The sequence below is a fragment of the Cladophialophora immunda genome (genome assembly GCF_000835495.1).
Source record: "Cladophialophora immunda strain CBS 83496 unplaced genomic scaffold supercont1.4, whole genome shotgun sequence".
In the NCBI taxonomy this organism is placed as follows: domain Eukaryota; kingdom Fungi; phylum Ascomycota; class Eurotiomycetes; order Chaetothyriales; family Herpotrichiellaceae; genus Cladophialophora; species Cladophialophora immunda.
In genome coordinates this window covers 935,433-951,347 of record NW_015622544.1, presented here as the reverse complement: position 1 = coordinate 951,347, position 15,915 = coordinate 935,433, and the positions used below count along the sequence as shown (strand labels likewise).

General features: G+C 53.4%; 5 protein-coding genes across 6 annotated transcripts; 2 read left to right on the top strand and 3 right to left on the bottom strand.

Annotated features, from left to right (window-relative positions):
• The first annotated feature begins 9 nt into the window (after positions 1-9).
• Positions 10-3,743, top strand: PV07_06729 (uncharacterized protein). The gene has a single exon (XM_016393739.1). The coding sequence runs from the start codon at positions 800-802 to the stop codon at positions 3,437-3,439; it is 2,640 nt and encodes an 879-aa protein (XP_016247158.1). The 5' UTR covers positions 10-799; the 3' UTR covers positions 3,440-3,743.
• A 1,096-nt stretch (positions 3,744-4,839) lies between these two features.
• Positions 4,840-5,916, top strand: PV07_06728 (uncharacterized protein; the record flags this gene model as incomplete). The annotated part of the gene is made up of 1 exon (XM_016393738.1): positions 4,840-5,916. One exon carries the CDS (start codon positions 4,840-4,842, stop codon positions 5,914-5,916), a length of 1,077 nt encoding a protein of 358 aa, XP_016247157.1.
• Positions 5,917-8,070: 2,154 nt separating this feature from the next.
• On the bottom strand, positions 8,071-11,112 carry PV07_06727. 2 transcript variants are annotated; one of them, XM_016393737.1, is made up of 3 exons: positions 10,912-11,112; positions 10,023-10,818; positions 8,071-9,899 (listed from the first exon to the last, which is right to left on the bottom strand). In XM_016393737.1, the coding sequence occupies exons 1-3, from the start codon at positions 11,020-11,022 to the stop codon at positions 8,128-8,130; spliced, it is 2,679 nt and encodes an 892-aa protein (XP_016247156.1). In that variant the 5' UTR covers positions 11,023-11,112; the 3' UTR covers positions 8,071-8,127. The 2 variants fall into 2 exon arrangements, with proteins under 2 accessions (XP_016247156.1, XP_016247155.1); XM_016393736.1 differs by having other exon boundaries at positions 8,071-10,818.
• Positions 11,113-11,401: 289 nt separating this feature from the next.
• PV07_06726 (fumarate hydratase, class II) lies at positions 11,402-13,810 on the bottom strand. Its single transcript, XM_016393735.1, has 3 exons — positions 13,224-13,810; positions 12,154-13,171; positions 11,402-12,093 (listed from the first exon to the last, which is right to left on the bottom strand). Exons 1-3 carry the CDS (start codon positions 13,627-13,629, stop codon positions 11,907-11,909), a joined length of 1,611 nt encoding a protein of 536 aa, XP_016247154.1. The 5' UTR covers positions 13,630-13,810; the 3' UTR covers positions 11,402-11,906.
• A 41-nt stretch (positions 13,811-13,851) lies between these two features.
• PV07_06725 (uncharacterized protein) lies at positions 13,852-15,768 on the bottom strand. Its single transcript, XM_016393734.1, has 2 exons — positions 14,405-15,768; positions 13,852-14,347 (listed from the first exon to the last, which is right to left on the bottom strand). Exons 1-2 carry the CDS (start codon positions 15,369-15,371, stop codon positions 14,163-14,165), a joined length of 1,152 nt encoding a protein of 383 aa, XP_016247153.1. The 5' UTR covers positions 15,372-15,768; the 3' UTR covers positions 13,852-14,162.
• Positions 15,769-15,915: the final 147 nt, after the last annotated feature.

Below are 15,915 nucleotides of genomic sequence, written 5' to 3'. Positions count from 1 at the left end.
AAAAGAAAAAGCGACCAAGTTGCCGGCTCTCTCCGCTTTTTCCGCGTTTTCCGCATGACCGACTCGCTGGCATTTCACGCTTCACCCTGGGCTTTGCTAGCTTGCCAGCATTAGGCTTGTGGCATGATTGGTAGCCTGCCCAAGGCTGGGGCGTCTCTCAGTGTCGGCTCACATTGGTCAGGTCAGCCTCACCTCTCGTTCAATTGTCAACAGCCTTGCAACCTCAATCAACTGTTCGGAGAATGATTCCTCCCCGTCTATCACTAGAAGTTCTGCCCCGCGCCGTCGACGCGCACGCGGTTCGTCGACGGCGTTTGCTGCCGGCAGAGCGATCTGATCACCATGTCGACTGCCCGTATGTTATACCATTCGGATTCTTGGTGCTCACATCTGCGGCTCGATGCTTGAACGCAGATGGTATGGCCGCTGACCTCTATTCTCGCCTCTCGGGGCTCGATTCGGTAGCTTGAGGGGATTGGAACATGTCTCGCTGTGAAGCTATGTCTTCATATCTCGAGCAGCCTGGTCACCGTCACGACAGACAGGATTGTTCCAGCCTCAATCCCCAGAGGGAAATCCCAGGAAGGGACCTTCAGGTGGCTGAAACGAAGGTCGGCTTGATGCTATAGAAGATGTTGGACGTAATGGCTGCACCTTCCTCGCGACTGAGGCGTGATTCGACTGCACCATACAACTGCTCCTTCCTGAAAATGGCCGCGGCCTATTTCTGCAGTCGGCCTTCGTCCTCGTCCCATCCTCATACCATATCTCCCAGCCTGCAATTTTGGATATATCCAGTATGACCGACTGCCCCTATCGCAATAGAAACGGGGGCGATGCTTTTGCCATGGTTGCTGCGAGGCACGCGATGACCTCTTCGGAAGTTGGATCGGAAAACTATGGAGCTCTACCATCATCGTATCGCCGAGTCCGCAAGTCGAAATCCCTTGTGGCATTTCCCAGCAGCAACCTTCGTGTGCGCCTTCAACGTTCCCTTCCTTTCCTGCGACGCCAGAGCACCACCACCACGTTCTACAAAGGCTCAGAGGGTGCTTGGGAGAGACACGAGGAAGCAGTCCAGATCGCCCGAGCACAGTTCCTCGATGGATCTGGTCATGGAGATCCGCAAGAGACAGAACCGCACATGCCTCGGAAAGGGAAGAGGAGAACGCACAAGTTCCGAAAGACTGTTCGCGCCAGCGCGTACCTTGAGACTGACCAGCCAAATATCACAACCACCAGATCGCTCTCGCTCACTTTCCGCGATCGAGTCCGCAGGGTGCTCGGCAAGTCCCTGAGTAGAAAAGACGGCCTGCCTCCACAACAGCTGGAGGCTCAGCGCAACCACTTCTCCGACTTTGACAAGGAGTCCACGCTTGTCAGCGGGTTCGACGCCTATCAAATTACCGACGACGGTCTCACTTCACGTCAAAGTGGGTGTCCTCAGCCCATCCTCGAACATGATCCGCTCGAAGATCTTGACAAGGTGCCGTACACTGTACACTCGGCTGCAAGTCGTGAAAGCCTCCACTCCAACGCCCGGTCTCGAGTCACCAGCTGGACCAACTCCAGCATAACAAGCTCCATTGGTTTGCGGTCTGGTCCTATAGAGCGCAATCGGCTATCGATCATCAAAGAAGATGGCGGCCCGCACCAGCCATCGTCATCTGCCGGGAAACACATTGGCGGGGTTGAGGTTTTGCATGAGCCATTGCACTCAGTCACGAATGAGGGCCGGACTTTACCGGCAGTGGACAGTCAGCGAATCTACTCAGCATTGATCAAACGAATCAACCAGGAAGAGATTGAGGTCGAGAGGACGCGGATTGCTCTAGAAACCATCAATCAAGAGCGCGAGGCGACTCGAACCGAAGTCTCGGAAGCGAAGCCCACTATCAGAGCTGTTCAGAGTGATTCTTCGCTGACCACAATGACCGGGCCTCATCCGAATCGGCGATCTAGCAGTCAGTCTGGCTCGCGGCATCAGTCTGCCAGTACATGGGCGGACGAGCAACATAAGGAGAATGCTGACAAGAGATGGGAGAGGTTGGCGGAACAAGAGTCGCAGTCAACCTTCTTTCCCTTCTCGAGCGAGAAGAATCCGAACACTCCAAGCCCTTTCAAGAGGTTCCTGAATGAGAGGCGTCGCCGCAGCCGAAGCAGCAGCGGTCGGAGCAATCGGGCAGACTTGGACAGCGGCAGCGTTATTGTCAATCGCCAGTCGAGCAATCCCGTGATGGGCCGTCCTCAATTCGGTCTGAGCAGCGCCAGTATATATTCACGAACAACGAACGGCGGTTCCAATGAACAATACCAACAGCCACTCGACAGCTCGGACGAGTTGCGTACAACTGGTTTTGCGGACTCGGAAGCGACAGGTATGACAACCATCCTGGCAAATTCATTTGCTTCCCCAATGAATAGTCAATGGAACCCTTGGTCAGACACTGTGAAACGACACGATCGTGCGCCGGGCAGCAATTCAGGCTCGCATACGCGAGAAAGAGCTCAGGTCCACTCCGAAGGTGAAGTCGGAGAAGACGAGGAGATAGCCACTCAGACATTGGCAGGGTCGGCGGGTCCCCGTATAGCGCCGAGTCGGTATGCCCAGGCCACTTTCGGCGCAACTTCAGGACCCAGCACCTCGAATGTGCAAAGTGCTACCGCTACCGTTAAAACTCACGCCGGTCTGCTGAAGAGGGCCAGCGCCGACGCCTTGAGCAGCATTTCCAATAAAGCTGAGGATGGCAGCAAAGGTAGCGGAAGCCTACGAAAGCTGAGCCCTGGAAATATTGCAAAGCTTTTCAAAGAGAAGAGGAGCCAACGATCACTTGGGCCTCAAAGTGCTGGCAAAGAAAACAGTCCGCCGATTCAACCAGATTCTCCGCCAGTGAGTACACCTGGAAGACTACACCTGCAGTTCCGAAATGGTACCACTAGCGGGCGCCTACGCAAGAGGGCTAGTGAAACTGTGTTTTATTCCGGAAATCTCTATTCCACCCCTCATGGTTCTATCTCGACCACGCCCAGCAGATCGCATGAAAGTCCCAGCGAGAATGCCAAGGACCATTTGGTAGCCCGACTCAGCCGGCCGTTCAATATGGATGTGCCACCGCACAACCGTCCGTTTGACAGCATGTATTTGGGTAAAAGAACGCCTGGTCATCCAGACACGTTTGGGAGCAACAGATTGAGCGTGGCACCTCGAACCACATTAGATGGAGGCGGGATGGACATGCAGACCGATCTGGGAGTTGGGGACGACGGGGCGACAGCATTACCGTCTCGATCTTACTCTGTGGGGAAGAGTGCCGCCAAAGTGCTGGGGCTCCTGGGTAGCAAGAGAATGGTCAGCAACTTTTTGAGGAGCCGACGAGGAGAAAGAAGTACAAGTGCAGGTGAACATATCTTGGGCGAGGGAAGTCCTGCATTTATCTAGACCACCAGCACGGCATAGTTGGCTTCAGTCAGAGCAGCATTGTTTAGAGGCTGCCACAAGCGTTTTGCGTCAACCCACTCGCTAGCGGTCCCAGCGTGATAGCATCCAGCATTGAATCGAGCTCTAGAAGCAACCGAAATCAGAAATAGAAGGGTTGCAAGAACTGTCGATATCTCACTAGAGTCGAGACGGCCCGAGTATTTACAAGGCTCGTCAGCCTCGTGGCCCGGGTATTCGTGAACCCGCAACCATGACCATCTGAAGAGGAATTGGAACTTGAGCATGTCCTATGCATCGGCTGGCCCATGTTTTCTGCAATGTTGCATATATCAACTCTGATTATACACGGTTTGCGGGCAGGAAGCGAAGACCACAGCAGCGCGTCACGTGACGTGGTGCGGAAACCGCAGCCTCGCTTGCCCTCGACTTGCGTTCACCTCACGCATCCCTCCTAACAACAAACATTTATTTGGCTGTATTTTTCACCTTGTGGACCACGATATTTTCGCGTTTCAAACACATCGTGTGGTCTTGCTAGTCTGATGTATTTTACTCATGAAGTTTGTCTCGCTGTTGACCCACTTGTTTACCGTACCATCAACAGCCTTCTCATTTGATATCTGGCGTCGTTCTGTTCAGATTCGAAGCTTCCTGCCGTGTCTTTGTTACGAGCTCCACATCTCAAGCTGCGTCGCGGTACACTGTATCGCTCCTGGAACGTCGTGAATGACCTTGTTGGCGGCTCCTCCGGTCCCATGTTGAGAATGCGTACGATGGCCATCCCCTTGTACCGACCCGAACAGCCCAGCAAGATACATTCCTGCAGCTTCTTCTGAACTCTGCGATTTTACCGCCACTCTCCTCCATATAGACTTGCCTTCGGCGGTTCTGTCAGCTTGTGCTTGTGTACGAACCCAGCAAGAAGAGGGAGTTACACCGGTGGAGTACATTTGCCACCAAAACAATACTATCCCCTTTGAACCGGCACCTTTCCAATCGGTAACCACTACAAATTTTGAACAGAGGTGAACTCCACCGCAGAGAATTCTTCGAGATGGACGCCTTTCGCGGATCACCACTACGGACAATGCTGAAAAGCTGGCTTGTTTGCAAAAATGGATCAGGCTGGCTCCACAGAAACGAATGTCTGGTCATCTCCATTGAAAAGCAGGAGCATACCGTTGAAGATTCGTATCGTTCCCCCTTCTGAACCACTGGAACCGCTGTTGTGTTGTTGTCCACAGTGTTGACACCGTCATGGAGCTTGTCAGAGGCAGTTGTATATAAGTCTTTCAGCATCCCGCCATGCTCAACTTCTCTCTTCTCTTCTCTCCAGGTAACCTCCCCCCATTGCATCAGTACACAGAAAGGCTTACAGTTTACAGATTTCAGATTTCATCATGGCAAAGGAGTTCGTCTCTGAGCCATCTTCGATTGCCGGCCGTTTCGACCTGAGGAGGTCTCTGAGGGCTGCCAGGGCTCGTCCTTGGTTGGTCAACAGCGTCCTTTGTGGACGGTCAACGGCCGCTGGTGTCAAGGCCGGTGGGGATGCCCCTTCATCGTCCGCGGCCACCACTGTGACACTTGTCTCCGACCCTGCGCCAACCGCTACTGTGTCAAGTGAATCGGAGAAGCAATCGTCGGACAACACTGCCGCTGAGGCGAGAGCTGCGACTTCGGTCAAAGCCCAAGCCAAAGCAACGGTCATGGGATCTCTGATTCCCGTGCCGGTTACACCGGCCCTTAATGGCACGTCGTCTCGGCTTTGTGGATCCACCACACCTGGCAAGGAAGGCGATTTGGGAAAGGACAAGACAACCGCCACGTCTCCTACCGTCAAAGGGGAGACAGCCTCGGCGTTGCGGATCCCGGTTCGCCTCAAGGCTTCGCTTGTCGGGCCCCGGCCTGCTCTTGAGCAGGTACGACTTGACAGCACCCTTGTTGCTTACGCTGGGAACCCGATTGACAAAGAGGCCGGCAAAAAGAGAGAGACTGTGGGATGTGGTGGTTTCCGCCATTTTGTTCGACGACCAGAAGCGATGTCGATCCAGAGTTGCATAAACCCGGAGCCAATCAGGAGTCATCGATCGGACCGCCAGGTCAAGTCGATCCTGAAGCACCGTGTTGAGCCCTCTGAGGAGACTGAGCGGACTACTTGTCCACCGACTTCGGCCGGCCATGGAGTGATATCCGCTGACCCGGTTCAGAAGAAGAGTGTGACGTTTGCCCCGTCGCTGTTAATCACACCGGCCCGTTGTTGGCCAAGGGACATTGTTCCTGAGTGGCGTTGTCGCCAGTGTGATAGCTGTGGGCATTTGTCGTGGTGTCGTGAACTTGTGGGCGCGAAGTTAGGGTTGCAGGCTTCTGATGTCTGGCTGAAAGATCAACTGATCCGAGGCTACGACTACTTGAAGCATTCAGGAGGTTATCTCAGCAAGCACGGTTCTCATGCTCCCACGGATCTATGGAGTTTTTGAGACTTGAGTTGCCTCCAAGAGTGTTATGAACTTTGACGTGGGCGTCTTACTGGCCTGGGAATTTCAGATTCCATTTACACGTCGTTCATTTCACACCCGCTTTAGACCGTTGTCTTGTTGGCTCTGTGGGCTCTGAGGGATTTCATGCAATGGCTGCAGACAGTTTGAGGCGTTCGGTGGGGCTATCACTGATTGATGATGCTGTCTGTTCAGTCGTGGAGGTCGCCCGGGACGCTGGAGGCTTCTCACCTTTGATTGCTTGGGGTTGGCTGACTTGTTGCGGAATGCGCCGAAGCAGGTATGTGACGACCTCGTTGGCAACCGAGCACAGTTGTTTTCACAGTCAACTGCACCATAAAGAAAAGAAAAACGGTGATTGAGGACGCTCATGAACCACCAAAAAAACTCGAAAATCAAAAAAATCATACTCAAATTAAATAGTTGCTTTTCGCTTTTGTTTTACACCACTCTGTGCTCAGCTTGATGGTTGCGCAACGAGGAATTGACCGTCACTTGGAGGATTCATCAAAAGAAGAGTCACACATGTCCATTCAACCGCAGGGTTCAGATAGAGCACTTTGTGCTGAAACAGGGTTCTGAATACCTCGGATGGTTCTCGGTGATACATTGCACTTTTTGTGCACCCGGTTCAGATGATCTCTCCCCTTATCATCTTGAGCATCCCTTCATACACAGATCAAACTCATCACAAGACGGCTACTGTTGGCGTTGGCGATTGGGATTGAGGAGTTCGGATCGGATTTTCTCTCGAGAAAGCGGAATGGGGTTCTGAATGAGATGTCCTTGGAAGATGTGGCCTCTTGTCTTTGTGATACAAATTTTTACCACCTTTTTGCTCTGCGTTGGAGAGGCACCTTCTCGTTGGTGCAGAGTGTTAAGCTGGCATCCTCAATGACTCTCTGCGTGTGCGTGTGCGTGTACGTGTGGAGGTTTCATGTTGGTGTTGATGAACGGAGACCTGTCCGAATACCCTTATGACCACCTTCCCTGGAAGAACGGATCTGATATCCATGACTGGGGACGTGTGAGAGACAGGAACTCGGGAATGCGGCGGAGAGGGGATTTCCGAAGGCGTGTCGGACCCTTGGGTTCATCCAGCCGGGAAGACTCAGCGGAAGCAGGTAGAGGGAGGGAGAGAAACAGGGGGAGGGGGGAGAGAGAGCCCTGAGAGCATCCACGCCAGCGGCCAGCCACACCAAACGACGGAACCCTAGCTCACCAGGACGAAGCAGGTGAAAACGAGCTGGTCTGGGAAAATGGACAGGACATTGAGAAGCACGGCGATGGGATGGACGATGGACAATGGACGATGGACGGTGGCGGGAGCAGGAGAAGCAGGAGCTTGGGTCTATTCGACTCTTCTATGCTTGGAGCGCGTCCAGCGCAGCGCAGACAAGAGGGGAAGGGGAAGGCACCAGTGATCGCCAGCCAGGGAGTCCGCGGGATCAAACTTCGCCTTCAGTACCATACATGTGCCAGCCAACACGGAGAAGTGACAGCGACACGGTTAAGAAGAGGGACGGCTCGGTCGTGACAGACGCGCCGACGCGCCGACGAGATGGATGAGATCTTGGACCACACGCAGGACAGACAGCTCAGGCAAAAGGACAGATACACAGGTCGATGGGGATGAACATCTACTGCGTGTACTGCACTGCACCGAAGAATATCACGCCGCAATTCGACATTCCTCATTCCTCAATCTTCATTCTTCATGTACGCACTCGCTTTAACTGTTGTGTTCTATGGACGGACGGACGGATGAATGAATAACTGAGAAGGAGGAAACCCCCCCAAAATCAATCCTCTTTCTTCGAAAGAAACCATCTCGAGTAGATAGGTAGCCAGTTCCGTCCTGTGTCCTTTAGGGGGGCTGCGTTGCTTTTTCTGCTCCCTTTCTTTTCTCCCATCCCGTCCACACCCTTCGTGTAGGTTCCGAAACAGAGAAGGCAGTGCAGTGGTGAGAAAGTGTAGCTCGATCATCCGAGCTCGCAAATAAAGTTATTGGAAAAAAGACCGCATTCGAGACTCGTACACACGGTAAAAAGCATGGCCCCTTCGGACACATTTCCTGCCGGTTGCATGCTGTTCCCTCCCCCCCCTCCCCCGGCCCCCCTTCTCACTGTTGAGCCATGTATTTCCATTCTCCCCTTGATCCCCAGGCCCAGGCCCGAACTGATGAAACACCCCCTACCGTGCCATTTCACCCTCTAACATGTCGGCGTAAATCTCCAATGCGCTTCCAATCATATCCACAATGGCCCAGCTCGTGTTCCCCTTGAACGTCTTACTCCAGACCCTTACCACCGCGACACTCAACTGCCGCATCTTCTGGGTGTCATCCAACAACTCCCTCGACTCGTTCAAGACGGTATGGTCATTCGCGTCTCCGTTCAATGGGACGGTCATTTCCGTTTCGTCAAGGAGAGACCGGACCCAGAGCAAAAGCTTTCTTTCGTGCTCGGTGACGGGGGCACCGCCGGAGCTCTTGAGATCGGAGAGAACGTAGAGCCATTTGCTGAGAAGGAAGGCACATTCCAGACTGCACAACGAATGTTGAATTGACCAGAAGAAGGTCTGTGTGCGTGCAACAAAGTCTATCCCCAATCGGACAGGGATGGAGAGCGCATGAGCAGAGTGTAGGAGGGCGGGCGTCAGTCGAGGGTCGCGGCGGATGTCAGGCGTATTGAGCAGAGATGTGGCAATCTGTGTAGCATCGCGAGTCTCAAGATGGCGGAGCGGGCCCATGTCGACGTGTAGACGAATGTAAGCAAGCCCCAAAAGCGCGGTCGAGGTAAAGGCAACTGGTCCGTTCGGATTCTGAGGATCCAGACTGGACTCGGGAGCGCGTTTCCAACCTGCTTTCCAAGACGAGAGGCCCATGTCGAGGACGGTAATGTCTTCCATGCGCAAACTCGATCCTGCTACGCCGGGCCAAGCCAGCGAGAGTTGTCGTGCAAAGAAGATCTGCTGAATGAGTGCGTGGACAAGGATGTAGTTGCCCAGCGGGGAGATTGGAGTCGCAGTGGCTTGATTCTGCTTGGTAAACAGCCGAGAGAATGCAGTCTGGAAGGGCATCTGCGGTGCCGCATTCACTTGTCGCAATTTCTTCCACTGTTCGGCGCTGGTGGCTTTCCACTCGTTGGCAGGGTCGGGCAAGTTGAGCTTGATTTCGGAGTTGAGGATGAGCGGAGGGACGTTCCACGTGATTGAATGCAGATTGAAGAAGCAATAAACAATTAGCTTGGTCCGCTTTTCGCCCTCGATCTTGATCCAGTCCTCCCAAGTCAGCTCCTCCGGCGACTGCATGATTTCCGGGCTTGTAAGGCCGGCTTCTCGCACAAGCCGTGCTAGAATGCTTTGGAATGCCAGTGCCTCACGCAGCAGTTCGGTGTGCCTCTCCCACGTGGCAAAGGCAGTCAGCAGTAGAAGCGCTTGTATCGAGTCCATTTGCTCTCTGCTATCTGCAGGAGGTGCGTCTTCGGGAGATATTTGTTGGAATGGACTGCTCGAATGACTTTGATTTGTGAAACCCCCTCCGGGCGACTGAGCCATTGATCCTGTTCGAGGTCTGTTCCACAAGTGGGTCGTCGAGGACTCATCACGGCGCCTTATCTGTTCTAACACGACGGCTTTTGCGGCATAGAACAGTTCTATTCCCCGGCTATTCTCAAATCGATACTGCGCTCCCACGGCGGCCAGTGCCAGAACAAGCTCTGGAGCACTACCTGCGACTTGCAGAGTTGGCACATGGATGAAGGGAAGGTGTTCGTGGAAGCCATTGACATAACCTGCCAGATATCTCGAGAGGGAATGCCTTGACGGAGGAATAAAACCTTTGGGCATGACATTGTCGAACGCGGCAAGTTTAGAGGCAAAGATGGATCGGTCCGAGTCGGAGACGTCCCAGGTTGTCCTGACCACTTTGGCCTCGGCTTCTTCGACCGTACTTCGTGGAGGGTCTGGCCGAGTGAAGTCAGAATCTCTGGATTCTGGTTGAAGGGACGGCAGTCTTGATCCAAATCGCGAAAATGTACTCGTCTCTTCTTGAGGAATACCAAGTTTGCTATCGGCGGGATGCTCACCGTTCAATTGAGGCCTTGATATGTTCAAGTGATCGCCTCTCAACTCGGCGGGTGAGTTGTAAGTATCAACCTGATCATTACCAAACATATTCGCGTACCATTCGGATGAAAGGCCAACACTATCGAGGAAGACGGTGAAGTCTTGCATTGGATCGCCGAGGTCGGGAGGTTCGAACATCGAAGTCGACTGCCCATATCCCTCGGTCAGCATTCTAGGCTGGTATTGCCCTTCTGTCACCGCCGGCATTATCTGTTGCAAGGGCTCGTGGAGCTGTTCTTGCGTGACTTGTGGCAAGCCAGACATGTAGTGATCCTGACCACTAGACGCGACATGGCTCGCGGCGTGAGACAGCAGATTCAAGTCGTAGCCCCAGGACGGATCGAGCGAAGGCGCGTTGATGACGGATGACTGATGCGCAGACAGCCCATCGACCGAGTTGATCCCGTTGGCGGGTTGCATCAGCTGCGGATCCAGCATATCCATCATCCCTCTCCCTTCGTGCGGAGCCTGAGGTGACAGCAAGGCCTGATTCTGTTGTGGCGCGATGTCCATGGGGTCGGAATGATTCGCAGCCCCATGCTGTGCCTGCACCCGGGCTGCGGCCTCCTTTGCCGCGTTGGCATTTTGAAGATGGTGTTTGTGTGACTTCCGCGTGGTATGCTGCTCTTCCTCGCCTGGATGGACGAGTCTCTCGTGACGCACCAGCAGGTCACTGCGCGCAAAGGTCTTGGAGCAAATCTCGCAGACGAAGGGTTTCTCTTTGGTATGGGTGCGAATGTGCCGTTGAAGGTGTTCCTAGTTGCGACAAATTTTCTCGTCAGCCCTCTGCGGTTCGACTGCCCATTGATCTCCATGCGAGCTGAAGGTGGTAGATGGGGGATGACTTACTAGACGAGCAAAGAGTCGCTGGCAGTGCGGGCACGGCAGCGTCTTGGTCTTGTTGCCCGACTGCTTCCTTTTGACTCTGCCACCGCCGCCAGTTGACTGTGTTGTGTCCATAGCTTCCTGAAGCCTCGTGTCTTTCTGGCTCTGATGCTAGGTGTGGAGATGGAGCCCCTCATGGAGAGAGAGGGGAAGATGAAGTCGGCCGGGAGACGACTTTGGTGGAAAGCGGAGAAGCGACTCGAGCTGCCAGCCACCGTGGGAAGCAGTTCAACCGCAAATGCCGAAGATGGGATAAGCGCGACAGTCCAGGAATGGCTTAGCCACCCGGAAAAACTCTATTATCCGGGAAATCTCTTGGCGTTTATCGGCTATATCCCGCTCTTTACCGACCATACTCGGTACTGCTGAAGGCATGTCCGGTTATCTGCTTGCAAAGGCTTGTTGTCTTCCTAAACTGACCTCTACCTTGATAGCCAGGGCTCTCTTGCCATGAAAGCGACAGGTCTCCCGTGTTTTTTCGCGAATTGTGATACAAATATAGAGTGGCCACGACAAGGAGACCTGACAAGCTCTCTACCACTTCTAGCTAAGACACAAAAAGCTGAGGTGCACAGCATATCTAGACTATGTAAGGGAATGATGCCTAATTGAGAGAAGGAATTTGAGGCGATGGAGGAAGACCAAGCACGGATTTATATCCACAGAGGCGAAGGGCAGGGCTGGGTAGGATCATGGCTCATTGGGTGGATTCAAAATGTCAAATTTAAAGCAGTTCAAGCAGCTTTCTCTTCGACATTCATGTAGATCGAGGTCTTGGAAGAAATTTCGTGAATTTTGTACAACACACTCGAACCAGGGCGAGCTTGATGTGCAGAGAATCCTGGACCGCTAACTGTACAAACATGAATCTTGAGACATTAAGATGCTCAAAGGGACCATCTGTACCACCGACCAGTGCATCACCGATGCGATGCTCCAGATTTGTGGAAAGGGTCGGATCACTTCTTCTCCTTCGGTGCAAGCATGAGCTCGGGTCGGACGTATTTATCAAAGTCCTCCTCGGAGAGAGCCTTCAATTCCATAGCCGACTGTTTCAGAGTTAAGCCCTTCTTATGCGCGTTCTTCGCGACCTTGGAGGCCATGTCGTAACCAATGACGGGGTTGAGGCAGGTAACGAGCATGAGACTGAGCAGAAGTAAGTAACGGGACAGTTTGTACTCGCAAGGGAGAAACCATGACACATACCTTTCGTGGAGAAGTGTGGCAATTCTCTTTTCGTCGGCCTTCAGACCATCGACGAGATGCTCGACAAATCCATTCATTGCATCCGACAGAATCCTGCTGCTGTGGAGGAGATTTCGGATCAACAGGGGTTTGAACACGTTCAGTTCGAATTGACCGTTCATGCCGCCAATTGTTGCAGCAGTGTGATTTCCCATGACCTGGGCAGCAACCATAGTCATAGCCTCGCATTGAGTGGGGTTGACTTTTCCGGGCATAATGCTGCTGCCGGGTTCATTTTCTGGGAGGACCAACTCTCCTAGGCCACAGCGAGGTCCTGAGCCAAGGTATCTTATATCCTGCGCAATCTTGAAGAGACTGCAGGCAAGGGTGTTCAGTGTCCCTGAAGCTTCGACGATGCTATCGTGGGCAGCCAAAACCTCGAATTTATTGGGAGCAGTCACAAATTCCGTTCCGGTCATTTTGGTCACCTCTTCAGCAACCCCCTCCGCGAAGCCCTTGAATGTGTTGAGACCGGTACCAACAGCGGTACCGCCCTGGGCCAATTGCCGTAGATGGGGGAGGGATGCTTGGATCCTCTCAAGGTTTCGATCAAGCTGAGCCACGTATCCGCTGAACTCTTGGCCAAGCGTCAAGGGTGTAGCGTCTTGCAGATGTGTCCTGCCAATCTTAATGATCTTGTCGAATGCTTCCACCTTCTTCTGGAGTGCCTCCCGCAGGTTGTTGAGAGCAGGAATGAGTCTCTGCTCAAAGTCAAGAACAGCTGCAATGTGCATGACCGTAGGGAAGGAGTCATTGGAGCTAGCAGACATATTGACATGATCGTTGGGATGGACAGGCTTCTTGCTACCCATCTGGCCCCCCAGAATCTCGATTGCACGGTTGGAGATGACCTCATTTGCGTTCATGTTGGACTGTGTGCCAGAACCGGTTTGCCAGACGACGAGAGGGAAGTGGTCGATCAGCTTCAGGGAAGCGACTTCGGCAGCAGCTTGCTGGATGGCCTCTCCAACCTTGGGATCTGTCTCTTGGTCAACGCTATGCTTTGCTGCAGGCTTGTCGGGAGTGTATACCAAGGCCATATCTCATGTTCACCGTCGCAGCAGCCCCTTTCAGGATACCAAACGCTCGCACAACGCCTTCCGGCATTCGATCTTGAGGCTGGTTGATCTTGAAATTGCCCAACGATCTTTGCGTCTGAGCACCCCAGTACTTGTCTGAGGGGACCTCGATGGGTCCGAACGCATCCGTTTCGGTTCTTGTGGATGCGGACATTCTTGCTGTGCTGCTGAACGCTCGGTAACAGTCTGAGGAAGCTCGAGGGGATATGGGAGTTGTCCTTCGTGAAGTCTGAGAGAGGGAGGAAGAGAAGTTTCGTTGGGAAGCAGCTTTCAAGCAACTACTCCGCACAGTAACGCAGGGAAAGAGCTTGGTTACTGATGCTGAGGGTTTCGCAGCTACAGACACCCGCCCCAGCATTTTGCCGTTTGCAACAACCAGACAGGCGAAGAGAGAATGGCCACTTCAATTGAGACAGAGGCAAGATCCGGTCTGTGATCTATTAAATAAGTAGAAAAGCGCACCGCAATCAAAACGCCGCCTCGACCTCGCGGAAGCAATTGTACTCAGCACTGGGAGAGCAATTGGCTGGGAAATCGTCGGGAAGGCGATCATTGGTGGAAGACGGCAAATTCATCGGAAGTGTTCTCAAAGTAGAGCACCGGGAAATCTCGCCATCGAGCCAGCGCTGGGGAATTTCCACATCCTAATCTTTCCGATCCATTGCGCTTTGGCTCCATAGACTACGATCGAGATTGCTGATACTCGGTTTGTCCAATTGCTGGTTGATGCAATAATTACTATGTAGTCTCGCTGTCTTCTATGCAAATTCATCCTAACTCAAGCAGACGCCCTGTTGCGCAGCCGCTTGACAGTAAGACCGGGTATCTCTATTGAAACTCAAACAACACAAAAACACGATGCCGCAAGGGTCTACCGATGCCTCTCAGCAATCAAGCAGTGCCTTCGACGGTCTTGAGAGCTTGGCCGATCATGAAGTCCTTGGCTTTGGCCATCTTGACCAGGAAGCTGGGAAGCTTGAAGCCGAAGACGACGCCAACGCCTCCTTGAGAACCAATGGGGACGAATTGCATGTCGCTGGTGATTTTCTTGTAGATTTTGTTGGTACGAGGGCCACCTTTTGAAGACTTGTCAGCAGAAGTAAGCATGAGGGGGAAAATCCAGGACAACTCACCTTTGCCTTGAAGATCCAACTTGATGCTTTCCAAGACGGCCGGTGCTGCGAACTTGATGTCGAGGATAGAGCCATCCGCATAGCTGGCGACGCTTCCAATACAGTAAACGCCTGTGACACCGGGAACATCCAAACGGAGAGTATGAGGGTCCGTCTTGACCCTTTGCGCATCGTCCAACCACTCCTGGGGGACAAATTTGCTGTTTGGCTTGTCGCCAGTAGCCTCGATATAGATGTCGACCGTCTTGGTTTCTCCATTGCTCAACTTCAAGACTTCCTTTCCATCTTGTGTGGTGTGCTCCACAACTCGGACGCTGTCGTTGACAACCTTGACTCCCATCTTCTCGAGCCGGGACTGGGCATCCTGACCCATTTTCTTGTTGTGAAGTCTGGGAAGCAGGGAGGTGCTTCCAGACAAAAGTGTGATTTCCTTCTTCTTTCCGTACACCTCTCCCAACTCGCCTGCAGTCTCCACACCTGCAGCGCCTCCGCCGGCAATCAGGATGGATTGTGCATCTGGGAGCTTTTTGTGAATCTCGGCGATTGCGGCCTTCAGAGGCTCAGAACCGTCCGAAACAGACCACAGGCTGGTGGCAAAGCTGGTGCCGGAAGCAATGACGAGGGAGTCGTAGTGAACAGCATTCGAAGTACTTGTGTGAACAGTTTGGCTCGAAGGGTCGATCGAGGTGGCATGGGCTTGGATGAATTCGTATTGCTCTTTCGAGTAGGCCTTGAAGCCGGGGGCAATGGGGATGAGGGCCTTCTCAAGCGGCAGCGACTGTGGGTTTCCGATGACTCGAGGGGCACCGATCTTCCAGTAGAACTCGTCGTTTGGGGCGATCTGGACGACCTTGTAGGCCTTTTTCTCACTGGTAGCCAGTTGAGGAAGGACAGTCTTCAGCAGGCTATGGGCAACGTTGAGCCCCGCGAAGGACGCGCCGATAATGACGATGGTGTGAGTGGACATGGTGTCGGTTGAGACCTGTCAAGGGAGTCGAGGGAGGACGATAAGACGAGGTGGTGCCGACGGTGAGGACAGGCTGGAGGGATGGTTGATAAATATAAAAAAAAGTCAGTCGCCCGCCCGGAGAAGCGCAGTCGGACTATGAGATGGTGGTGGAGTCAGGGGTTTGTTGGAGGCTGAATGGTGCAATTGGGCCCCGGGCTGGGTGCGAGATGAGATGTAAGACAATAGTTTGCCGGTGAGTGAGGGCCACCAGGATGACGCCGTGGTCTTGGACGGAGTATATGTAGTCGAGCCCGGCAGGCTGGAGGACTCGTATGCATCGTCAGCCTCTACCAGGTCGACGTCCGGCGCCTTTCCACCATCACCGGCTGACAAAATGTCTGGCCTTGAGTTCGATCATTTCTGCAATTTTACCCATTGGCTTTATCACACACACCAAACATGCCACGCGTGGCTTGCAAGACGCGATCGCCAGGCCCGGGCGTCTGATTGGCCACGGTGTCCCATTCCCCATCATGGCTGAGGCTTGATTTGGCCGTGCTTG

What these genes read in the sequence shown, in the direction of transcription:
- PV07_06729 (XM_016393739.1), top strand. Translation starts at nt 800, where the DNA reads ATGACCGACTGCCCCTATCGCAATAGAAACGGGGGCGATGCTTTTGCC.
- PV07_06727 (XM_016393736.1), bottom strand. Translation starts at nt 11,022, where the DNA reads ATGGACACAACACAGTCAACTGGCGGCGGTGGCAGAGTCAAAAGGAAG. An exon ending in AGCGACTCTTTGCTCGTCTA is followed by an intron (nt 10,819 to 10,911) that starts GTAAGTCATCCC and finishes TGTCGCAACTAG; the next exon opens with GAACACCTTCAACGGCACAT.
- PV07_06726 (XM_016393735.1), bottom strand. Translation starts at nt 13,629, where the DNA reads ATGCTGGGGCGGGTGTCTGTAGCTGCGAAACCCTCAGCATCAGTAACC. An exon ending in GAACATGAGATATGGCCTTG is followed by an intron (nt 13,172 to 13,223) that starts GTATACACTCCC and finishes ACCAAGAGACAG; the next exon opens with ATCCCAAGGTTGGAGAGGCC. An exon ending in GCCACACTTCTCCACGAAAG is followed by an intron (nt 12,094 to 12,153) that starts GTATGTGTCATG and finishes ACTTCTGCTCAG; the next exon opens with TCTCATGCTCGTTACCTGCC.
- PV07_06725 (XM_016393734.1), bottom strand. Translation starts at nt 15,371, where the DNA reads ATGTCCACTCACACCATCGTCATTATCGGCGCGTCCTTCGCGGGGCTC. An exon ending in GTTGGATCTTCAAGGCAAAG is followed by an intron (nt 14,348 to 14,404) that starts GTGAGTTGTCCT and finishes AGTCTTCAAAAG; the next exon opens with GTGGCCCTCGTACCAACAAA.